The sequence below is a fragment of the Falco naumanni genome, chromosome 3 (assembly GCF_017639655.2).
Source record: "Falco naumanni isolate bFalNau1 chromosome 3, bFalNau1.pat, whole genome shotgun sequence".
Lineage (NCBI taxonomy): Eukaryota > Metazoa > Chordata > Aves > Falconiformes > Falconidae > Falco > Falco naumanni.
In genome coordinates this window covers 113,531,771-113,557,894 of record NC_054056.1, presented here as the reverse complement: position 1 = coordinate 113,557,894, position 26,124 = coordinate 113,531,771, and the positions used below count along the sequence as shown (strand labels likewise).

At 38.5% G+C, this 26,124-nt stretch overlaps 1 protein-coding gene across 4 annotated transcripts in view; it reads left to right on the top strand.

The window, feature by feature from the left end:
• CDH12 (cadherin 12) overlaps positions 1–26,124 on the top strand; it is a 220,895-nt gene that overhangs the window by 159,744 nt on the left and 35,027 nt on the right. For all 4 annotated transcript variants that reach the window (XR_005827124.1, XM_040588449.1, XM_040588450.1 and 1 more), the window contains 2 exons: positions 11,046–11,233; positions 20,495–20,748. Coding sequence is in view for 3 of the 4 variants with exons in the window: in XM_040588449.1 (XP_040444383.1) it covers positions 11,046–11,233; positions 20,495–20,748 (442 nt within the window). In the remaining variant the exon portion in view is untranslated. The remainder of the gene's footprint in view (positions 1–11,045; positions 11,234–20,494; positions 20,749–26,124) is intronic.

Below are 26,124 nucleotides of genomic sequence, written 5' to 3'. Positions count from 1 at the left end.
AGAAGGTATAAAATGGCTCATTATATTTTCCTTTGAAGACTTAAAGAATGACATGAGAGTGTCAGGGAAAGTCCCTGGACATTTCGGTCATCAGTATTGTTAGCCTGAGCACAGGCACTGGGCACAGTTTTGACCAACACCAAGTAAAGCTTTCTTAGACAAATTCAGGGCATTTGGGGAAATTAGTGCAGATCAGGAACTATTCTCTGCAGTTACATTCCATGAAGCTGACCTATTTTGGTGTGGGTAAAGGAATTTAATAACATGGAAATAGGCCACTCTGTACTGGGTAGCTTCCGGGCTGGCACATGAAATTTCTTTGAACAGTTGTAACTTTTTGAGCCTATGCTTTCCAATCCAGGCCACGCAGCCCATCTTGGGTCACAGCACCTGACAATTAAGTAGGCTTCTGTTACTGGTTGTGTGTGTGCAACATAAAGGAGTTAACATAAAAACCTACATTGATACAGATTTCTTACACTTAACCAGCTTTCTCTTACTTCTTGCTTATTCCTTTCCATGTAAGAATTCTTCAGGCACTTTCAGTAAGATCTGATTTGCCCCCCAAAGTGGAGGCAGTCTTAGTAAAAGCTCCCTAGAAACTTCTTTTTCTTTGGTAGTTGTCACTGTTGCATGATCTTGATCATACAGTATTTTGAAGAGTGAAACATTTGATTCAGCCTGAACAATGACACAAAAGCCAACTAAAGCATAGTATTTTGAAAAGGGGGGGGAGGAGAACAAAATAACCCCCAAACCACCCACACCACCAAAAACCAGAGAAATAAACTGGAGGGCAAAATATTCAGTTACCAGAGATTCTCAGATACGCTACACTTATATTGTTGGGGTTTTTTAAACTTTCTCAAGAATGCATAACTAGCAAAGGCTAGCTTAGAAGAAAGGACTGTTTAGAGTACTGGTTGAATGGAACAAAAAACTTCTTTAAAGCTCTAAACTGAGAAAGATTGGACCCTCAACTGCAAAGCAGAGCATGAAAACAAATATAGCTATTTCTTGGTACTATTCTATAACCAGTGAAAATACAGGTAATTTGTATTTTTACAGATCACTTGGTAAAATGTAATGCTCTGATTGCACAGTAGGCAATAGTCCAGGAAATACAAATAGGCACAATAGTGGTTAGAAGTTAAATATTATCTATTGGTCATAAAATCCTGTTGTTAGTCTGCACTTATCCAATTCATTAGCCCCGTTTCATGAGGTTTAAGTGGTAACTGATCATTAACAGTAAGATTTATAGGTCAATTATTTTTAAACACATCATTATCATCATAGCAGATTATTATCATTAATAATTGTACTTTACATCTGCTACCTTCTGTATAGAAGGTGTAAACAAATACAGTTCATAGAAATTCAACAACCTTTGGCAGGAATCATGACATTCATTCCACCCCAATGTGTTTTCTGTGGGGAGCGATGAAGAAATTATGCATTCAAAACGCAGAGAGTATTTAGACTGGATGCATAACATTATCCACGGTAACCTTGGGATGGCTGAAAAGCACCATGCATCTCCACCCACTCTCTGAAACTTCATGAAGAGTGGCTAGGGCTACAGATTTAACAGCATGGGGTTGCCTTGCAATGCCTTGAGAATTGGTTGCAAAGTAACTCACAGACTACAGTGTCACTTGCTGCATCACTATAATTTCTGGCAGCATCTGCCTTTTTCCCCAAGGCCTTCTGCCCAAATAAGAAATGAACACAGCCGTTCTGCTTCTGACCATGGTGGGCTTGCTTTCTGAAAGGTTTAGAGGCTACTGTGCAACATGCAATGAAACAGACCATAAGTAATTATCTAATTATAATCACAATAGTTTAGGCTCATCATTTTCAGAAATACCTAATAACCACAGTTGTAGTTAGATTTTCAGGAGTGCCCCACTCCTTCCAAGATCATTAACTGGGATGCTCAAAACAATGCTTGTGACAATCCCAAAGTTCCTACTGACAGCCCTAGAAGCTGCAGATACTGAGCAGTTTTGAAACTGTTTTCCCTTTAGTCCAAAACACATGTAGTTGAATTTTTTTAGAGCAAGTTACAAAAATAAAAATAAAATAGTAGAAATATCCTAGAGGAACTCTTTCAAGTTTTCTCTTGAATTCATGACAATTATATTTTTTCTCAGTGGCTTCCATAACAAATTTGTTGGTCTTATAGAAGTGATTGCCAACACTCTCAAGAGAAGGATCTATAATAAAGGAGTCACTACCCACAGACTTCCTTGCAGAAGCAGCAGTATTTATATAGAGATCTCACTTTAAACACTTAAATTGGAAGTCATAAAAATCACTTTTGCTAAGTTATTCATACTTGTTGTAAAGTATAAAAGACTACAAATGTGAGGCCAATTGCCATCTTATTGTATCATTGTTTTTTGGTCTATATCACACACTAATTCTCAAGTATTTTAAGGAAACTGCATACAGTAAACCAATACTGAAAACAAAGAACACCCAACTATTAGGCACTTATACTTGATGATTATTTCACATTTTTATATTTCAGAATAATATTCTGCTTCAGACTGTGCTAACATGGTGAAAAAAGAAGTAATATATATTTTAGGGAAAACCATTTACATAAAATCTACCCAATAAGCATGTGAAAATCAAAGCTTCACAGGGAGTCTTCTAAGTAATATGGATTCGAGCATGTTTTGTTTAGGTGATTTTAGATGTGCAACTTGGGTGTGACTTGGAGGACTAAAGATAGGGACCTTATTTCTTTAGTCGATGGAGAGAAAAATGATTCTTCCAGTACAGGTGATTTAGAGCACTTGGCTTAGATCCTGAAGTAAATGGTTTGACCACATTTTTAAGAGTGAATGAATTGTAGTAAGATTGTGTTATTATCTTTTGTGCCAGAGTAATAAAGAATATATGAGAAAGCTCCCGCAAGGTATTTAAGAAGCAGAGATGTTAAGCAGAGCATTACAAACTCTGTGTCCCATCCTTGGCAATATACTTTTTATCATGTTCACATTTCACATATATCATGGAATTTAAATTTTATAGTGGGAATAAGTGTATTGATTTATTTCATGGTGACGGTGTGATCGTTAAAATATTACCAATAGACCTACCTGACAAATGAAAATTACATGCTGCCTGAGATTCTGAAAAAGGAAAGACATTTTATCCTGAAAACTATTCTTTTTCTATCCATAAAGCATGCTACACCTTGATAATTCTTTATAACCACTATATATATCTTACATAAAAACATTTGATTCAAGCTTTTAGACTATAACCCAAAATCATTAGTTTTCTCATTGTATTTTGACTTTTTTTACTGCCTTTTTTTTGTTTGGGAATAATTTCTTGATCAGTAGACTGTGTATTAGCAGAACAGTTCTTTGTTAGTCATGATACATAATGAAACTGATCATCTAGAACTGGTTTTCCACACAAGCCCTCAGAGATCCAGGAAGCACGTTGTAGAGCACATGAATACATTCACAGATCAGGCTTTGCACAGGTGACCATATAGCAAGGCCAATGGAAGGGGAAGTGATAATGGTGGGGTCTTTCCTACACAGTAATATTTGCATAATTAAAACAGTTACTCAGGAACTCGATTTGGTCTCCTCAGCTTGTCAGAAATCAGCTCCATATTGGCTAGAAGAAACCTTAATTATAATAATGAAGATGTTCTAGAAAAAAAAAAACATTTTCTTCCCCTTCTAGTAAAATTGTGCTACCATACAAAAGAAAGTTTAAGATCCTTCGAAGAAGATTTAAGTGTTATTCTTGCCTAGGTATTTGGACACACACATATGAGTGTCTGTGGCTTCAAACAACTGCTCCTAGATTTCTAAACTGAGCTGTTAAACAGAATATTCTCTCGTCTTTGCTATACCCAGCACTCTTTGGGGACAGAAACTGTGGGTCTGAATATCTTCCGCTGAGAAAATGAACTGGCATTTCCCATTTCCTGAACTCTTGCTCCAACTAGGAGGGTATTATGCTCTGGGGAATTAGTTTCTGGCATGCAAGTGGGAGGTTTATTTTTAGAAAGCTTTGTGACAACAACTTATCAGTAGAAAAACCAGCAAATGGTTAAACTGATTTTTTTCAGTTTACAAAAATTACACCAGGTATGATGAACTTTTTTTTTTTCAGGAAAAAAAGAGGACAGCCTCAAAACCTCAGTCTGCTAGTTCACCTGAGGTCCTGATAGACTCAGTAGCTGCCAGATCTGGGGAACCTCCATCATGTGGATCACCCTAGACTTCAGCAAGATCAGACCCAGAACGGGTTTTGCTTCTGTTCATTTTCCCTTGAAGAACTGGGAACCCTTGGACATCCAGGATCTCTTCAGTCTGGAGAGATGCAGCTCTTGCTAGGAGTGGACCAGGATCCACAGCAGAGAACTGGGAACTTTAAGAATGGTTATGTTGTTGTTGTTATCTAATAAGGCCATAAACCCTAACTCAGAGCAGTAGGTTTGAGGATGGAAGAAACCTTGCCATAACTGAAATTTTACCAGCCTATGCCAGATTATGCATGAAACTGCATGAAAGAATGTTCTGGTCTGGGAAGACCCTAGCCAGGAAGATTCTTTGTTATACCCAGAGTGAGATTAAGACACAAACAAGCTTAAATGCCTCTGATCAAGCAAATTTATCGTGTGCTTATGTAAACAAAACATTCACATGTTGTGGTAAGAAAATAGCGTTAGGAAAGAGAGGAAAAGATAGGAAAGAAGGAAATCTAGCAAGCAGTTGGGATAGAGTTGCAAGAGATGGTCACCACCATGGATGCAGCAGCGTCCTGTTGGTCTGTAGTCTCTATTCACATCAGTGGCAGGGGTCTCGGGATCACCACTTATTGTTTGGTGACACAGTCTTTTATAGGGTGTTCAAGGGGGTCATTTCCCAGACAAGGCCACGTACCACATTCCTCCGTGGGGCACAAACAATTACTGCATGGGTAGGTGTGATTGTCCATCTCCAGGCACATCCCTCACAGCAGCGGCATGGCTCTTTCCTTGATCCTGGCCAAAACCTGATGTCAGGCAGCTGTTGGCTCCTTACCTGTTCACAACTGTTAAGTTTTGCAGGAGCTCAGCTAACAAGCTTTGAGACAGTCAGTTTGAGATGTGATCTGTCACAAAGAACAAGGTGACAAAGCTCATCTGGCCTCTTCTCTACAGGGGAAGAGCCCCCTCCAAGTTCCAGCCCCCTGCAGGTCAGAGCCACAGCTCGGAGATGCACAAATATATCTCTCTGCTATGCTAAATAACATCTTCCCAGCTTTAGGAGCATGTACATCAGATGCCACTAATTATTAGGCTGATTAGCTGTAGCTCATCGTAGTGGGTTTGCATGGCAAGGTTTTGGTGGCAGGGGAACTACAAGGGTGGCTTCTGTAAAAAGGTGGCAGAAGCTTCCCCCATGTTCAAGGGAGCCCATGCCAGCCGGCTGCAAAAGGGACCCACTGCAGGGCAAGGCTGAGCCCAGCAGCAGCAGTGGTAGTGCCTCTGTGGCAGCACATTAAGAAGGGTTGGAGGGTGGAACTGCACAACAATTGCCCCAGGAGAGAGGCGTGAGACTGTGTGAGAGCAGCAACTCTGCAGACACCCAGGTCAGTGCAGAAGGAGGGCAGGAGCTGCTCCAGGCACCAGAGCAGAGATTCCCCTGCAGCCCATGGTGAAGCCCATGGTGAGGCAGGCTGTGCCCCTGCAGCCCATGGAGGGTAACGGTGGAGCAGATACCCACCTGCAGCCTGGGGAGGACCCCACACCAGAGCAGGTGGGTGCCTGGGGGCTTGCTGTGATCCGAGGGATGCCCAGGCTGGAACAGATTTGCTGGCAGGACCTGTGACCCCGTGGGGGACCCACACTGAAGCAGGCTGTTCCTGACGGACTGCACCCCGTGGGAGGGACACCCATTGGAGCAGTGTGGGGAAAACTGCCGCCCATGGGAAGGACTCATGTTGGAAGACTTAATGGAGTATTGTCTCCCATGGGAGGCATCCCACACTGGAGCAGGGGAAGAGTGTGAGGAGGAAGGAGAGTCAGAAACATGTGATGAACTGACCGTAACCCCCATTCCCCTGCACTACTCGGTGGGAGAAGGTAGAGAAATGGGGAATTAAGTTAAGCCCGGGAAGAAGGGAGGGATGGGGGGGAGGTGTTTTTCTGATTTTAATGGTAATAAATTAAACTAATTTCCCCAAGTCAAGTCTGTTTTGACTGTGATGGTAATTGCTGAGTGATCTCCCCGTCCTTACCTTGGCCCATGAGCCTCCTGTTATATTCTCTCTCCTTTGTCTGGTTGAGGAGGGCAGTGATAGAGCAGCTTTGGTGGGCACCTGGCAATCAGCCAGCATCAAACAACCACACTGATGTAACAGGTTTAGTACACTATCCGCTTGTATTTACAGCATCCTTTCTTTTGCCTGTTACACTATTGTTAAAACACCAATGAGTGAATATGAACAGTTGTCTTTAGATTCTTCCTAAACAGACAGAAATCAGTGCCCTTATAACCTGGCCAGGATAAAAAACTGAAATGCCTTGTTAATTTAAGCCAACAAGAATATTATAATATACATAATCTGTTTATTTTTTCCCTGAGTAAGAATTAAAGATTTAGATCCAAAAGAAAGAAATTATTTTATTTCAGTGTTGTTTCCTGTAAGATTCATGCTGCTATGATTATCTGCAATGCAATACCTCAGCAGCTGCCAAAGGCAAGTGAAAAAAATATAGACAAAAAAAAAGCAGGAGAGGGTAATCTTGCATACACACAGTACATGTATGGTGACATTATAAAAAAAAAAAAAACAAACAGCATTTCCATCTGTTTGGTTGAAAGCCATTATGCATTTAGCTTGTCCTTAGATGCTAACATGGATTATTTCTTGCTGATTGTTTTGCTGATGACATGTAATGGTGCTTTTCATTTCTTACTCTTACCAGAATTGAAAACCTTTTTGTTAAATGATGGTGTACCTGTAAACTGCAGGTATGGAGAAACAAAAATACCCAAACCAAACCAAAAACAAAACAAGAAAAAAAAACCTTTCTAAGGACAGATCAAACCCCAGAACAGCTTTTGAGCCTTCAGAACAAAACTAATCTAATCACGTCAAAAGAACTGTAAGTGTGTGCTGAATTTCAGTCAAAATGACTGATTACCTGTCACTCAGCTCTGATTTCTTCCCACTATGCACTTTGGAACCATCTTTGGTTTAGAAACTCAGAGGCAGATTGTATGCGTTGTTAGCTTGCCTCTAACTACATTTTCCTGAATGCTTTTGGGCTGAGTAATAAGCCCTATCAGTCATTGCAGCCTAAAATCTTCAATAGCATCATCACTCGTTTATTTGTATCATTCTCATTGATGCTGCTCGATCTGAAACTCTGAGGAAATTTCACACCTTGAATCACAGAGGCGCTACACAGGCTTTGTAAGGGAACGCCTGAATGCTTATGCTGAGATACATAATCACTGGGCTTTCTCTAAGTTTGGATTCTGGGTTGAATTTTAAGTGTAATTTAAGTGCAAAATGTTGCATAAGTTAAACAGGTCAACTGGCATATGACTTTTGGCCTTAAAAACACTTTTTTTTTTTTTTTTTTTTTTCCCCTTAAAATTGCTTGTACAACAGAGCAAAAAGTCTCGATCAGGCAATATGCATTGCTACTATCTTTCCTATATGTGAAAATATTCTGACTCGCATGCAATATACATGACTGAAATCATCAAAAGGATAACTAGTTGCAGAGTCCAGTTTCATGGTGCAGTCTGAGGGATGTAAGGCCTTGCTCCTTTGGTACATCTGTATCACTCATCCTTTATAAAGGACAGCAGCAAACGTAGAAAACATATTTTAAAAAGATTTATGCAAGTAGATTTTTGTAGGCAGAGAAGTCACATGAGACAATCTACAGAATTTGACAGAACTGTTGGAGTAGCATAACCAGCTGCTGCATAACGTTGGCTGAGCTGCTTGTTCCATCATTCCTAGAAGCTCCAGAGAACAAGGTTTTCAGGACCTTTGGGAGTAAAAGGCTATTACTCAGGCCTGTTTCAATATACCTCTATAGCAAATGGAGGTAGTAGTGTACACAGGCGAAATGGACAATAAAAACTGAATAATGCTAAACTGTAGCCGCAAGTCTAGGGCAAGAACTAATGTCTTCTAGAAACAGAAAAATAAAAATCTACAAAACTGTCCTTTTGTTATATTTCATATGCAGCATTCATGTGATCATTTCAAATGTCCTCTGTACAAAGACAGGGAAAAAATAAGTTTTTCATGCTATACATTATATTCTCTTTAAGTTTTTCCCTGAGGTGGCAACAATACACTTTATTTGTTTTCATTTATTTTATTCTGAAAGTATGTTGTCGCAGTAGCACCATTAACAGCTTCCATATGCTGTGAAAATAATATTACAGGAGGACAATGGCAGTGTAATTACATACTACATCTTCAGAGATCTAACTCTGGCAGAGTTGACGATTACTTCAGAGTTTCAAATTAATCTGGATGACCCCATCTTTATTGCTGTTGAATTTCTGGAAGTGATGAAATGCCAAGTCATTGAAAATAACTGATAAAAGCCTAAACAATCTGAAACGAGTAATGCCATGTTTCTTTGACTTCATCTAAGTCCCATGTGCTTTACAGCCAGGTGTAATATTTTATAGAGAAATGTTTGTTTTAATGGATCTGAGTGCTCTTCAGTTCACTAAGAACAGATCAACTAGGCGAAAGAAAAAAAAAAAAGGAAAAATCCATTATCATATGCTCTTACATTTTATGTTTGCCAAAATTGTGGCTGTAAAGAGCAAACACTGCAGCAATGATTTCTGTCATCCAATCTAAGTGTCTGTAAAAGATCTGGGCATCAGGGCTAGAACTGTGATGTGGAAATGTAATATAAGATTCAAGTGTAGGCAAAGCCCTTTTAGATCCTTTTACTTCCACCTCTTCTGAATAACTTGCACAGCAAAGACCCAGCAATACACACGTTTGTGACATTAAATAATAGGAGGATTTGTGACTCTTCTGCATACCATATTAAAATTTTATTTTTTTACTCATTCATTGAAGTATAACTAAGAAATAGCTGAGACTGCTATTGTCTTGCTGATACTTTGTGTCATAATGTTCCTTTCCAGCTGTTAAAGCAAGAGGTTCCTTTAGTACATTCCCTTGAAAAAAGAAGGAAAGTTTCCTTTCTTATGTTGTGTTGGAAGAAAGTGAAGTGATAATTGCACAACTTTTAGGTAGCTCACTCAATGAGTACTACAAAGCTACACATGGTAATGTCCAAATGTGGATGCTGTCACAAACACACTTTACTTACAGGGATTTTCTCAAACAATTAAAGCAAGTTTTGCCTTCAGGTATACTTTGCGTACTGATAGAGAAAGCAGGCAAAACACATTTTTTTCAGAGGCATTCAAACAGACAATTCTATAGGTACCATAGCCCAAACTACTAGCTCACAAAAAAAGTAGTTTTGCTCCTAATCCAGCAGTGCTAATGTCAATTTTTTCCTCACCTAGAAAAAGCTTGTAAAGCTGAAAAAGCTGACACAGCATGCATTGTGAGGAGATAATGACAGGGAACTGTGTCTGCTGTTTAATTCAGCGGCTGGATGCAAAAGTCATCTAACCTGCTGTTGCATGATATACAACTTCTCAGAGCCTTATTTTGTGAAGTGTGACTGAACCGCTACCAGGCAGAAATCTCTGAGACATCCCCCTAATATGCCTCCCACTAGTCACAGATGCCTGCCCTTCTATACTGTTGAAAAAGAGGTGCAAATTTCCTCCTACGTGTTTACACGCGGAGGAACAGGGAAGGCCATTGCCGATATTTTCCTGCGCTGGAGGGGCTGTTCTGTGAGAGCTGTTGGAGAATGACCAGGGAAAACAAAATGATGGGGCAAGCAAAACGCTAGCTATGTTGAGAGCCAGGATGAAGCAAATCAAATACCCCAGGCCTGCTGAAATCAGCTCCAAAAGCTGCTGGTAGTTTTGACAGCAAAGGCTGCTGCATGAAGAAAGGTGAGCACTACCTGCCCGCTGCGCTGGAAATACTGGTGGTGGCGGTGGGCACCGGCAGCTGTGCAAAATGACAGCTGCAGCGAGGGGTGCCGCGAGCAGGGGAGCCAGGCACTGCAGCACTGCTGTAATAAGCCAGGGCACCCTGTTTTAAATTAAGGCTGCTGCTATGGATGTCGTTAAAGTCAAGGTTGACTCAAAGTACTTTGGACCTCTTTTAGCTCTTTTATCTATCATGTCTCGTGCTTTTTCAGCAGAGCTGCTTCTCTGAATTAAATCATTTTGTCCTTACGTATCAGTAGTAATGATTATTTTTAAAGTGTTTAAATTTCATGTGTTGTTTTTTTTTTTACTACCACTGATAGTAAATAAACCGAAAATAAAAGATGCAGAGCTAAAAAATTATATTTAGCAGTGAACTTTTAGTCAGAGCACCCTCTGGTGGCTAATGTATAAACATTATTCTCTGTCACCTCCCTTGGCCCTCCTACTCCCCTGGAGTTGTGCATCTGATTGTAATATGGACTACTACAGAAATGAGTGGAAATCAATCCTTTCTCCACTGAATTTTTCCTTTCAACTACTGTGAAATGCGTGTGTATATTTTCTCAGTAAAATACGAATTCAGATGCTAAAACCTGTTAAACACAGGAGGGAAATGCTTATTAACATGTACTGTCTACAAGTGGAATTTAATTCAAAAGAGTCAACCATATGGGTAAAATTAAAGATAGAAATACGGATAGCTATCTCAATAGATAGCGATGCTAAGGCTTTTACAGTTGCACTGGACTAAATCTAGAAATTAGGGGAAATCGGTGGGTAAAACATGCATATGTATTTTCTAATCCTTTGCTGTTTTGATCTCATCGTTTTAACTAGGTGATTTAAGTCTGTTTATTTTGCACAGGCTCCATGGTTTTGAAAAGGCATACTGTGTTAATTATCAAGAAATCCCAAGAATGACTATCTACCACTTTTTCACAGGTATCTTCCATTTAAAAGTACCTGAGTCCTCCCATGTTGGTTCTGCGATTGGAAGGATCAGAGCTGTGGATCCTGATTTTGGGAAGAATGCAGAAATTGAGTACAACATAGTTCCAGGAGATGGAGGAAACTTGTTTGACATCACAACAGATGAGAACACGCAGGAAGGAGTCATCAAACTGAAAAAGGTATGTGGCACTGATGGGGTGTATGTACCTATGGCTCAAGTGAGAAATTAGGTAAGAGAAGTAAATGTCGTACAATTATACCTCATAAAGAACACATAGTAGTTTCTATCTTTATTAGAATCTGTGGTTGTGGCCTTAGTCTTAAAAGAAATTGGTAGTGTTTCTTTTCATATACAATCAGGTATGACTTTTCATAAATAATGTCAGTTTTAATGGCAGAGAACTAATTCTTATCTCTGTCTAGAAAGTAAAATTTCTCTTTTGTGGGAAGTTTTCCATCTAAAACCATATGAAAAATGTTCCCGTTCAGAACATGGAATGAAAGAGGTTTATTTTATGTTTAAGATAATATATTTAATTTTTACTTATAAACTTTTTGTTTTGAAAACTTTGATGCTATGTTTTTTATTTTAATAACGAAGCTGTTGTACAGTATTGTGGTGAACAGAGTTTTTACTCAGGGTAGAGTCGTCCCAGATGATTGCAAATCGACAAGTCCTACTTCCAGTCTCTTAATAGCATCCCAAATAGCTGGTTATCAGATACTCATGCAAGGGGGCACACTGCATCTCAGCTGTTGATGTTGCTTTAGTGTACTATAGTAAGTTCAAGATTACTGAATTTATGAATTTTGAAGCTAGAAAGGATAAATGTGATTTGGAATTTAGTGATTAAAGCATTCAGTAGTAGAGATCCAAAATAGGGACTTGTCACATTTTAACCAATGATCGTCTTCTGAGCCCAGGCATGTACATGTACAGCAGTGATCAACTTGTTTAGCAGAAAGAACCATCATCTCATTTTGAAAGGCCAGGTTATGTTTCATAGACAGCTCATGTTTGCAGGTGTAATTTTTGTAAAATAAACACATCTATGATCTGAGCACTTCGTCAGGGTCTGGGAAAGAAAGAGTTCCGGACATGTATATTAAAACAAGCTTTAGGAGTAAAGAAGTGTTAGTTCCAATAAAATTTAGAATTTAGGTAATTAAATTTCCCCTGGCTCTGACCAATGATCTGTATTTGCATTATACTCATTCTAACAGCAAAATTCCTGGCTTTAGCTTCTTGACACAGAAAAAAGTAAATTATCTATAGCTGCATTAAAGGACCAGATGATGTCAAGTCACTTACTCTTCTGCTAGTTTTAAGTGACATAAAATAGAAGCTACGATACCCACAAGATGTAATTTGTCAATGAGACGCAAACTTTTTCCACTCTTAACAGGCCCCCTTCTTTTCTGACTAAAAGTTTTAATGTACTGCTTCCTCCTTATGTGAATTTGTATTTTTTTTTTAATTTTTAAAAATTGTTCTCATCACTTTTTTCCCCTCTGTGCAGATGAGTCAAAAATAGCTCCACCTGGGACTGTCAGGCTGACCAACTGCATGCCCCTCTGTATGCACTGCCAATCACAAATGTCAATGAGCGGGAACCATTGAAAAATGTATGCTTGAGCATCAGAAGTAGGTTTTTGCTAGGATTCAGTTCTTCCTGGGTTAGTTCAAAGTCTCAGCTGTGCTGATTGTTTTTATACACAGCAATGGAATTTTTCCATACTTATGGTTAAGTAGGTATGGATTAGACTGTACAGTCAAAACATTCAAATTGGCTGTGCAGATTCAAACAGCACACATACAGTAGTTGTTACTGATGAAGCGTGTTCACATATGAATTTGCCTGACACAGTTATCTTAAGAGCAGCACAGGCAAAACACCTGGTACTTTTGAGACTGCTACATCAGGAATTATATAATATCTGTATGAACCACTAATTAAAACAAACAAATAAACAAACAAACATAATTAGTTCTATGTCCAGATACTTTACTGCATTTATTCAGCCTTTTCAGTATTGAGATACAGCATATCTGAAAGTTTAGGGCACCTTTACAACAGCAGAACATCAGTTGATGTTGCCTAATGTAAATGTTAGCTCTCTGCCATTGAAGAGGAGGGGGAAAAAATATAGTCCTAATCCCTTCTCAATCTTCTTCATCGTAGTGAGCCCGGGGACGGTGACAGGCTGTGAAGGTCAGGGAATACTATCCTTGTTCTATGCCGGAGTGTGCAAAGAAAATAAACCCAATACACAGGTCATCCCATAAAGAATGCCTTTATACAGACTCTACACATTGTCCTTCACAAACACTTTCTCTAGGAAAAGCTCCCTTTCACTAAGCTTTAAATGATCCAAGTGTTTTAAGACATTTTTGAATCACCCAAAATCCATCCACTTAAGTTCCTTACTGGATCCTGGTTAAACAAGAGCAATACTGATTCATAATGATACTGTTAACTCAGTTGTCTTTTCCTATCCTCTGTGCTTGTAATAATACAAATGTGCCTTTATGGGTTGCAGTTTTCAGATTATCAGAAGTGCTACACATACACAATTTTGTGAACACCTATTAAAATGCATGTTACCTGAACTGTACAAGACTGCAACAGCACTATTCATTTGTCTGCAGAGAAGCAATTCCACATTGCATGGTGTTCAAAACACTGACTTGACCTTGTGGGATTACGCAAATATTTAAGTTAGGTATGCGTTTAGTCCTTCTTTAAGTCAAAGCTCGTGAACGAATAGGACCACACTTTCAATTCGGAACTATAAATAATAAATAGTCAAAGCCACTAATAAAAAGTACCTGTGCTTTAAAAACCGGTTTGGACTGGTTTTGGTGTCATAACATATCCTGATGTTGGATGTACTGCATTAATTCAGTGCTGAGCCATTTCAAAACCATTTATAAAGTTTGCTTTTATTTTTCCTGAAAAATTTCTTGCAGCCAGAAACTGTCATTCACTGTGCAAATGCTTTTGTGTTCTGTTGTTATGCAAAACCAGATGGAGACATTTCTATATCAAAATTGAGAAAAATGAAGCCTTCCTGGACTGCATTTATTTTTGGTGGAAAATACATTTGATGATAAAAAATTGCACAAGCCAAGCTGTTCTTTTCAGCATGCTGAGTGCATTAGTGGAGGCAAAAGGCCATTCTCTGCTTCTAGGACACTAAACGGGCACAAAGAGCTACAGCTGGACAATGTGCACATCTTAAGTCATCTGTTTTGGTTGCTAATTTATTTTCATGCTATGATCCAATATAAGCTTGATTACTAATACTCTTGTGCTATTTACATATATTAAAAATGGAATAGCTTTTCTTATAGTCTGCTAAAGAAAAATCCAAATGCTATTTAGCACCACTGTGTGGTTAGTACTGTAAGAGCTTCCTTTCTCTCTCAAAAAAAGAGAAAACAGTATTGGTAAAAAGTGTGGGAGAGTGTGGACTTTAGGATAGTGCTGTATACAGTTGTTTGTAAAAGTAGAAATACTACTATTTTAGGAACAGAATGACCCATTTCTTCCCTTCTCTTGAGCTATTTAATAAAGTTTTTATTGAGTTTTATATTTACGTATTATCTGTCATCCTACCTGAATGTGTCAGCAAACTACAATGAGTGTAAGCTACAAGAAGCAGGGTGACAGAAGGGACCATCTCCTTTGTACCAGATGTGGTGGCCTCAGGTGGAGCATGGAGTAGTGCTCCCGGGTACGGGGGGAAAATGTGTCAGTCCCAGGCAAGCTCCCAATTTAATTGAAACTGATAAGAAATCCTTAATGACCACATCCAACAGAAAACAGAAGGATCCAAGCTTCACTGAACAGTTGGCAATAAATTTATTAAACTAAGCATAAGTTTATAGAATAAACCTATTATGTGCAGAAGCCCCTTAACTGGCTCAGCATGAGCTAATCCAGTAATTGATCAGGGTTCAAGCACTGAGTCTAGCTCAAACATTACTAATTAGTGCAGACTGTCATTAAACCCAGGAAAAAAGTGTTTCTAGGCTTCACCTGGTATGATCCTACACTGCTGTACTGTACTGCTTGAGCTTCTCCACGTAGGTCAGTGGAAACTCAGGGAACATTTGCATCTTATTTTTTGTAAGCTGTGTACCACTGCTAACTGATCAGATGACAAAGCAGTACCATGAAATCACGGTGTCGGGGCAGACATAGCACCACATAATGAGAAACAATAACTTTAGTGACGATAAAATAACAGAAACTGGGGAAACAATGAACAGACTCCGTAGCTCCAGGAAGGTATTTGGAGTGTATGCTTCCTTGGAACCTCAGGGGCCACTTTTAAAAAGCCTTTAGTTGGAGTCAGCAAGTAGTAATTTGACTGTTGACTAAGCCAAATTGTCTTGCTTGTGGGATAGCCCATGTATGATATTGCTATAATGTAAGAGCAGTCTGATAGCATCGGTACACTACCACGGTGAGCATAAGGCAGACTGTTGATATCCCTCAGCCAGAATTGCATTACAGCTACTAATTGCTTTACTAGCAAGACTGTACAGACTGCTCACTCCACCCCTTGATTCTCCAGCGGCAGAGAATATCCTTTGCATGTGTGTGCATAGGCACTGTCTGCCTATAATCGTAACTCGAGTTTGTGAGTGGGAATTGTGGTTTTACATTTTGAGGAGGAAAAGAAGCTGATATTAAATCCTTCTGTACAGGCAGAAAGTGGTGATCCAGGTGCAGATGCAATCATAAAGACCATGACAGCCACAGAGAAGAATGACGGGAAGAATGAGGAAGGGGAAATGCTCAGTCTCTGTAGTTTGCAGATACAGCTGTTAGGTTTGTTTTGTTTTGTGTGGTTGTTTTTTGTTTTTTTTTTTTTGGTTGGTTTTTTTTGTTTGGTTGTTTTTTTTTTTTTTTCTAGAACAGTGAAAGGCACCTGCATAAATGGGTAAGAGGCTTGAGAGCAACAGACAGCTCAATTGCTGACATTGGTCAGCTTTCCCCCTTCCCCAGATAAGAACGTACATATATTTTGCCCACTTCCCATCAAATTTTGAAATATTCACTTCAGATCTGGCCTATAGATCTCATTTTTTACTGTGCCCCCTCTTCCCTACCTAATGAGAGTTCCTGGTTCATCTGGAGCTTGTTTTAATAAATCAACCTGCTCTGTAATACCAATTATTTCCTTATGCTATTTAAAATCCAGTGCAGAAGTGCAGTTACTGAAACATGTCAATCCACAGCAAATACTTTGATGGCAATATTTCACAAAATATATAGACTTTCAACTCATCTTCAAGGGGAAAGTGTTACCAGGTTTTGGGATGGGCAAATATGACATAGAGTTGTTCTACAATTGCACAATGCTAATATGAAGGCAAGCCAAGGACAATACGCACCTTCTCTCAATCCAGCGCTGCTGTCCATAACTATCCATATACCTGGGGCTTACAACCTCATCCCAAAATACAGCTTTTCTATCATTGTAGGTGTGGATTGTGAAAGCTTGTGCCACAAACAGTGCTGTTGTATCTCTTATGTGTGGATAAAAAGCAGAGCAAAATCACGGGATAGTTCTTTTCTCACCCTTGCCGTGCTTCTCAGAATTCATTACATCTTTCAGCCCATTTTTTTTTTCCTTTCAATTCTTTACTTCTTTATATCTATCTATCTACCCATATTTCCATCTATCTATTTAATATGTAATTTTAGACAGATACATCTGTATAGTAGCATTTCTTAAAGTCTACCTTGAAGACGGGAAACCAATATTTCAGAATGTATTTATTTCTAACACAGTGCTATTTATGTGATTTCCTAGTCATACTAAATCTATTCACGGTACTTCCAGAGTTGCAAGATAAAGTGATTTGTCAGTATGTGTTATTTGATTTTGGGATTTGTAGAATGCCTTGGCTGCACACAGTTGTGTATATGCTGATAGTGCTTTACTATGTGACTATATAGAGCAGCTTGTAACTGTAACATAGGAAAAGGCGGGCAAGAACTGATAGGGGGGCCAAATGCATCTATTCTGTCACTGGTACTTAGAATATCAATTAGAAATATTCCTCTAATTGTTGAATATTTCACAGTTAATAGGACATTGACTTAGTATTACCAAAATTGCTGTTTACATTGGAAAAAACTCATAACTTTTGTAAAATAAAAGCCTTACTCAAACTTAGCTTTCTGAATATATTTTTTTAATAGAAAGAATCAATATTCCTGTTGGTTATTTATAAAACAACACTTCTATGAAACCATTCCATTAAAATCTGGTTAGTTGAAAGATGTTTCAATAATGTCATAGTTTTTTTTTTCTATGAGATTCCAGCATTCTGCTATGTTTGTACCCTTTAGCAGCATTCCAGGTTTTAGGTGAAAATAGTAGTGAGCACTGTCAGACAGTTACTATGTAACAGCAAATTCTGTGTTTTTAAAAAAAAAAAAAAAAAAAAAAAGAAAAGGCAGCTAAAATATTGTGTAGCCTACTCATTTTCTTCACAGACTTTAGTGGGATCTACTACAAAAACAAACAAACAAACAAAAAAAAAACCCCAAAAAACCAACCACAAAAAAACCCCAAAAAACAACACCAAGATACAAAACCCAAAGAAATGCTATTTTAACATCTTTAAAACTAAAACCCAAAAGGTTTTTCTTGAGGATTAGACAGACATTCAATTCTTCTGTTTTCAGATAGACTGGACATATCAGACAAATGCCAAAGTTTGAGACTGTCAATAGCTATCGATATGTCTCAATTCTTCAAAACTGGGAAGACCAGAACTGATCAGGAGATTGTAGCATGGACTTCCCATAAACACAATACATTAAAGCCATACTCTTTTGCTGCATTATATATGTTGTATAAAATCTTTATTTTTTAAAAAAAATAAATCTTCAGTTTACCATTTGCAACATTTCCCATCTTTCCACAGACATTTCAGTTGCAGTTTAGCCTCACTTATATTAAAAGTTTAAATTCTGCTCTTTTGTGGAATTCTGTCACTGATTTCTTTCTCTGACGATGGCTCAGCACTTTCAGCCTCTGTCTTCTTGTTCTGAGTGCCAACTGAGCTTTGCATTGGCCATGTATTGTTTAACCTCTAACTGTGTTCATCATCAGACCCATAGAAAGACAGAAAGAGAGAATGGGTTGCTCTGATATTACAGAGGCAAAACATTTTCTTTTCTTGGGGCAACCGTCTTTCCGAAAATATATCAGTGCTGCCCCATAAGGCTGAGGGGATAGAAATAATGCAGTCACTTTATCTGTCTAGTGGGTTGCTGTTCAGTAAATATGCCAGCCTGAGCACACCAGTACATAGAATTGCTTGGAACCTTATTCCTTTCTGTCCGTCCTCAAACAAGCACTCTGTTCTCCTTACATTATGAAAGTTGTGACTTGGCACTGGCCAAGGACTGTGATCTGGTACTCCTGCCTTGAAGAGCAACTCAGTGAAAGGCAGCCTGCAAGGACCGCAGGAATTATGGCTCTTACCATTAGTACATCTATCTGTAAATATTCTCATACATCACAGGAGCTAGTCTGAAGAGTTTTAATACCCTTGTTTGGAGGGTATCAAAGATACATACAAGGCATCAGTTAGAATATCTACTTAATTGAAAGCTTAGATTTCTTACTTTCTCTGTCTTAATCATGTATCTCTAGCTTAACCGCTCATACTTAGACTTCTTCCACTCCAGACTGGTTCTTTAAACTCTAGGTTTTCTCCCCTTAATATTTTTTTAAACATGTTAACAATTTATGTAATTAGCTGGAGAAGCATTTGACGGGGGATTTGTTTGTTTTGGGGAGGATTTTTATTGGCAACGTGTAACAGTGAACATGACTAGTATAGAAACTGAAAAGACACTGGCGACAATTTGGACAATGAAGCAGCATGTCCATTTGTAGTGAAGGCAACAGCTTAGGGTTTTAACTCTGGGGCACAAGATCTTCCACACTTAATTTTGTTTGTTTCTTTTTAGTCTTTGTTTATGCTTTTCTGTCGGTCCAGTTATAAAGGTGCAACTCATACTGGCTTCCACTGGAAATTTTGTCTGTGGGAGGATGGTTGCAGGTGGTAGTGGATCAGTTAGTAGTACTTGGCTTTCAAGCCTGATTATTTCTGTGGCATATAAACTTGGATGGCTAATTTTAAATCCCCAGCTCAGAAAAGACTGACCATCTAGTCTATTAAAATTATGATGTCTTTCATAAGGATTTAAAATTATTATGCTAGCTGTTCAGCTAATGTAAGTCAAGGTAACTTGATTGATTTTAATGGAGCTACTTCATAAGGGCAGAAAATGCCAGAATTTAGATCTATCCCGGCTGTGACAAATGACTGGAAACACTGCGGTAATGACAGCTGGGAAAAAAATGACAGACATTGGCATATTCTTGCTCATACACTTGTGATCCTGCTCTTTTCCATATAGCATATTCCGTTAGTTTATTTCCAACCTGGCAATTATAGGCAGAAACCACTAGGTGGCAGTGTTACCCAGGCAGCAGGAAAAGCCTTTGTCAGTAGCGTTAAAAACAACATGAAAGCCAGTGCAGCTAAACCCTTTAACTGAAAATAAAGCTTCTGTGTCTTTTCAACTAAGTAAGACTGCATTAAGGTTTCTGAGATGATCGCTTTTTTAAAACCGAATGCACTAAACTTATGTACATTGACAGACACCCACCCCAAAACAATCTGATTGCGCAATGCATTTCCATCAGACGCCCAGAGCTGCTATGCTGCCTTCAAGACTTTATGGATTACATCTAGGATCATAAGGCAGAGTCAAAGTCCACATTTTTTAAAGTACATGTGGGTCAAATATGTGGCATGAATAGCAGCTCACTGCTGAGACATTTTACAGGAAAAACTTCGCTCAGAAGAAGTTTTAAATCACATTCCAAGCCATACCTAAAGTTTGGGTTGACCCATTGGTATATATCAGACTTTTCATTTGGGCTCACTTCCATCATTTTCATGGTCCTCTGAAAGGTTTCTCTGCCAAACGAAATCTTCTATTTAAAGAACTGGATCAGCTAAAGACAGCTGATTGCCTGTGCATGGGAGTTGTGAATGCAAATCTCTGGCTAACCTGCACAGAGCTCATTTGCAAGACATGAATTTCACTCATTTAACTTCAGACACCTACATTGTAACTGTTTACATCCATGCCAGTCATCCTGATTTTTTTTGATGTGGAGAAACAGTCGTTTCCTGGGTATGATTTATCTGGCCTATTTCAGAAACCACCTTGGCATGAGAAGAACTGCAAAACAAGCTTAGGCAATTAGCTCGGGAGCTGAAGTTTATACTGAAGGCATCTTTAAGCTATGGCAGATTAATCCTACCAAAGTGATTTTGCAATGTTTAATTTTTAGTCAAATCTGATGATTTTCTTTTGTTCTTTCCACAGCCATTAGACTTTGAAACAAAAAAGGCATACACCTTTAAAGTTGAGGCTTCCAATCTCCATCTTGACCATCGATTTCACTCGGTGGGTCCATTCAAAGATACTGCTACAGTGAAGATAAATGTGTTGGACATGGATGAACCTCCAGTTTTCAGCAAGCCTACGTACACAATGGAGGTGTATGAGGATACGCCTGTGGGGACCATTATAGGTGCAGTGACGGCACAAGACCTCGATGCTGGCAGCAGCTCGGTTAGGTAAGAAAGCTTTTTTTCCTTCAGTAATTCTCAGACAACCCAAAGGGCTGCTGACAGCGAGACTTGGTGGCAAAGAGCTTAGTAAAAAGATTTAAAATGATCTAAGTCTGTCACTGTAACATATAGAAAAGAGATGACAGTTTGGGTGGGTGATCTGGAAAAAATACGAGAAGTGCTGAGAGCTGCTTATCATACAGATCACATAAGTTACTGACATGACTTCAGAGATGGTGTGCTCAGACTAAGGAAGTAAATACATTGTTTTGCCTGGTGTCTGGTGCTTCCACAAAAGCAGCTCTGAAGTATAGTAATGAAAATGGGATTGTACATGCCGTGTCTGTGTTATACCTCAATGGGTGACAGTGAGCACTGCCCCTTTCACAAGATCCACTTACATTCTACATCTGGCAAAGAACAAATGCTTTGATAAATAATTCTACATCTGTCTCGGCGAAGGCTGTGGGGACATGATTGCTGACCAACATGGCTCTGTTCAGCAGACTTCAGCACAAGTAAACCCCTGCCAGCAAAACCTCTCATTTACTGGTATAGCTTATTTTCCTGAAATAAAAGGGAGAAGGGAGCTGTTATACAAATGTAGTATATTGATTTTGTGGATGTATTTCCAGTCACATTAGAAACTATAAAGTAAATGAGACTGATGTACCAATAAGGAAGCTCCTGCGCAGACATTGTCTAAGACATTGACAGTCATTACACATACTTCCAATACCAATTCAGGCTGTACCTAACTGACTTCAGGAAATATTTTTATTCCCAGACTTTCATGAGCAATATTGCAGACATAATGGAAGTCATCAATCTTGAAATATTAATATTTATCAAATGGCACTATGACAGAACAGGAAAATGCCACTAGTGTTTACCAAGTGCATACACACTCATGCATATTTGACTCCAAATTTAATTTGGTCTTTTTAATCCATGTTTATTAATTATATGTATTTTGACTTAGTACATACATTCTCAAAATGTACAATAAACATGGTAGATTATGCATTGTAATCATGTGCAAAAATTTAACATGTAACAGTGACTGTTTAGCTCCTGCTTTGTCGAATCACTGTTAATTATTGCTTACAACTATTACTAATGTTTTTGTTTCACTGTTTTTTTTTTAAAAATACATTCTTCATTCTTTTTTAATACAGAAATGTATTTGCTCATGAATCTGTGAGACACGTTCCTTCCCTGATAAAGGATTGAAATATATACTAACAAAGAATGAAGTAGGAACCTTTTTACCTGGTAGTAGCCTATGAAAATAATCCACTGAAGTCAATATTATGTTGGAAACCATAGTTTCTTGCAACTGGACAGCAAGCCTTTAATCATATTTTCATATGTCATAATGATATGACAGCAGAGTCATTTGAATAGATAACCACTCCTCAGTGAGAGTCTTTTACTTCACAAACCCTCCTAGGAGACTCAAGGGCTTTGGTTACTGATCTTATATTTGAAACTACACACAAAAAATAGTCTCACGATGGTTTCTCCATACACTGCTCACTGTAATATTGAATCCTAAGCTGTTTTAAAGTGACTATGTCTACCTTTGTTAACCTTGAAATCACTACGTGGGTGTCCAAATGCCCCTCTACAGTTAAAATATCAGGAATAAAAAAAAAATAATAATCAGAAATATTATTAAAAAACCCTTACATTTTAGTCTCAATGCTCTACTTGATGACCCCTTACACTGACAAACTATGGACATGCTCCCAGGGTCACTTTTTATTAACTGATTCAGCTGGTTCATGTCTGGGGAAAAACATGAATACTTCCAGTATTATCATTTTCTCCGAGGGACCCATTCTTACACAGAAGTAAGTTACACAGTGAATTTGATGGACTTTGGAGGGAAATACTTTGCTTTAAGGAGAGGGATGTATTCCAGTAACCCAGCTGACATGCTGAGAAGATTAAGCTGGAAACCTCTTCATGCAGCTTTCTTCCAGCTTTGTAAGATCACTTATTTCAATCAATTTTCATTTTTTAGTCTCGAACTATCTTTATTGGCTCTCATTTACTTGAGGATATATTTGATTCTCTGTATTCAGCTTGATCTCCTGCTTTTTCAATTTCATTATAAGTTTCTTACTAATGTATCTATCAGATGATGCTGTTATACTCTGGAAGAACCTACCTGTATCCAAATGCTGACCAGTCCAATCAGAAAAAGAAATTATATGCAATTGATAGTTGCTGATATACTAGTGTTAAATATTCCATAAGTTTTACAAGAAAAAAAGTACCTGACCAGAAGTTTGAAAACCATAAACTAGTTACAAAGCATGTGATTAAAACTTCTTAATGTGTCTTAACCAATTATGGTCTTTCAGCTGTTTAAAATCCAGATTGACTCATAGATATAAAGAATGGCTCCATCAACTTCATCATATTTCAAAAAAGGTGTTGGAGCATCTTTTAAGTAAATATGCCTTCTAATCAAACATAGAAAAGCAAGTAATGTTGGCAGTAATGGTGGCAGTTTCTCTACCAATTAATTGATTTTCTCTGAAATGTTTTTCTAGAACAGTTTGGCCATTAAAATGTTCATTACAACAGCAACCAAATCAACAAGCTGCCAAACAATAGAGATTTGGAAAAAATCTGGACTGCACATAACAGAAGGCAAAATGCTGGAGAACAAAACATGCTAGAACAGCGCACATGAAAGGAAGCAGCATTAGTTACAGCAACTAAATCCATGCTATCAGACAAAAGCTTTAGCTCTGTTATGCTAGACACATCAGGAAGGGGGAGGTAACAGCTAAGAATGAAGACTGGATTCAGGTGTTAGAAAAAGAAAAATAATTTACCAGAAGCCACTGAATATGATGTGGTTTATATTATTTTTCTCTTTTGTTACTGGAATCAAGTTTTTGGACAAGTCAGGAAATTTAAAAGGTTCATTTTGTGGGATATTTGTTAGAGATGTTGAAATTAAAGTGTACAGAGCACACATTCAGTAAGAAACTGGAAATTAAGCACAAGGAGAAAAGGGGCTGCAAGTATTCAACACCAGCAAGGGTGAATGGCTTTGAAGCTGTTTTGGAACATTACCCCAGTGAACCTAATTTTCAACCTGTGTTAAATCTGGAGTTCATGTGTCTCAGGAGAGCTATGTTGTCTATTCCCATTTTATCCATAGTGCTGCAAGAAATGCTCAGCAGAAATGTCAATATGAAGTCCTATGCACTTCATGGCCATTAAAAATCCCAAAGCACTTCTGAAAACAATGGTCTCATATTCTTCTCAGACTCCTCTAGTTTACGATGCTTACTTTCTGTCTGGGAGAAAAAGAAAAAAAAAAAAAAAAGGAAAGAAAAAAAAAGAAAAGCACCTGTATTGTAATGTATTACAACGTACGTAATTTATAAATATGTAAAGTTTTTAGTAAAGATCCTTGTACTTCTGGTAAAAGGAAGTTTAGGACTTCCTAAAAATTGCATTTATATATGTCCATACAGCATAAATGTATAGACAGAGTTGTCCAAATAACAAGACAGTGCAAATGGATAGCAAGACTGAGTAATCTGCAATATTTTCTAGAACAGCTTTATCTAACAGTGTGAGTGAAGTTCAACAACTTTGCACTGACACCTTTGAAGCTGTCAGATTCCCTTGGAGATGATCTTCTGGCATAAAGCGTGAAAGGATTATTGTCCCTGATGTGAATCTCAGATACGACTCCAGTTACAATGAGTTTCGTATTCTGTGCCACAACACTGCCCTTCAGGTCTTCTCTGCTTGATTCAGGAGTTTTTCTTTATGAACCACAAGAACGACTCAAAGCAGGAAAGCTATGGGGACTGTCCATTTTCCTGTCCAAGTCCAGAGTCATGAAACTGTGATACTAAAGAAAGAAAAAAGTCATGTGTACTAGTCACAGGTCAATCCTGCCCTCAGTATCTTGGGGACAAAATTGTATTCCCTGCATGTTCTTCCAAAGAAAAAGCCTTATTTATTTTCTGAACTAGTTCACAGTGAACCGAAAACTTTCACAGATAGGTTCTGTTTTCCCAGTGCAATACTTTGTCATGTAAAGATCAAGAAAATACAAATAGTAGGTTTCTTCCTGAATCCTTAAACAGTTTATCTTAATGTACAACCACAGACAAGATGAATTAAAATGACATATGTAACAGGAAAGTGCTTGACCTTCCAGTCCCATAATTCTTCTATTTTTTGCATCCACTTTTTGAATTTGCTGCTTCTTCAAAAAGGAAAGTCCCATCCTGTGACATCAAAACATATCTGATAGTTACATACATACATAGAAAGACTAGGACATCTAGTTTTAGCACCCCAGGCCTCTTCATTTAATAACAGACTAAGTGATAACTATTTTTCTGTGTATGGTATCACACTGGAGGGGAACAAGATGCTTTGCCAGTTGGTTTTGCACAGATAAAAGATGGTGGGACTCATGCTTTTTGCTTGGTTTTTAGATGCTCTAGTAAGTTTTGCACGCTTGCTCTGTTACCTCCCGTCTCTTTCTTGTTACAATTTTACCTCCACTCCATCCCTTGCCTTTTACTGAAGTCCCAGTCTCCTCAACCACTTTTAAGACCTCCTCCAAGTTCTAATTTATCCACTAGCCAGTCCAAATCCCTGCACCACTACCTCTCAGTTCCTGCTGGAGATCCCTTACTATTTTTTTTTTTCAGTCCTCCTATTAGCCCACTGTTTTCTTATTATGTCCTGTACTCTGGCAGTCTTAATACCAGTCTCCTATTTCACAGTCCATCTTTCCTTCTCCCACAGCTGGCTTCTGCTTTTTTCTTCCTGAACCACATCCCGTTAGCTTCATTGGTGACCTGTTCTGCTGCCTTCCTTTCTTCTGCTGATGACAGACATCTTTTTTGATCTCAGTGGTCTGATGTCTTTTTTTCTCTTTGTTCCAGTTACTTTGATCTTCTTTCTAGAACTTTAGAAACTGGGTTTCTATCCCAACATTTTCTCTGAATCTCAATGGATATATTTGGCTGACACATCTGCTCTTTCGCCACCAGCCTCCCTAATTTCCAGTCTCATTTGGCTCAGTGAGCACTCAGCTACCACATAGACAACAAACACCCCATATACCTACCTTCCAGCAACACTGGAAATGATAGTAGGGCAACCAATTCCTACTTCCTCCTTCTATTTCTCCCTGACTTTCTGACTCTGTCTCTGTTTTCTTCCCTGGCTCCTAGACTTCGTCGTCATGACCTCAGGCAATCGCACCCTCCGTGCCTTTGTTGTCTTCCTCTTAAGTTCCCCCCAATATGATCCCATTTACTGCTCTGCCATCCTCTAGATTTGAATGAGCTGGCTTCCTCCTCAGCAGCTGGGTGGTTTTAAATG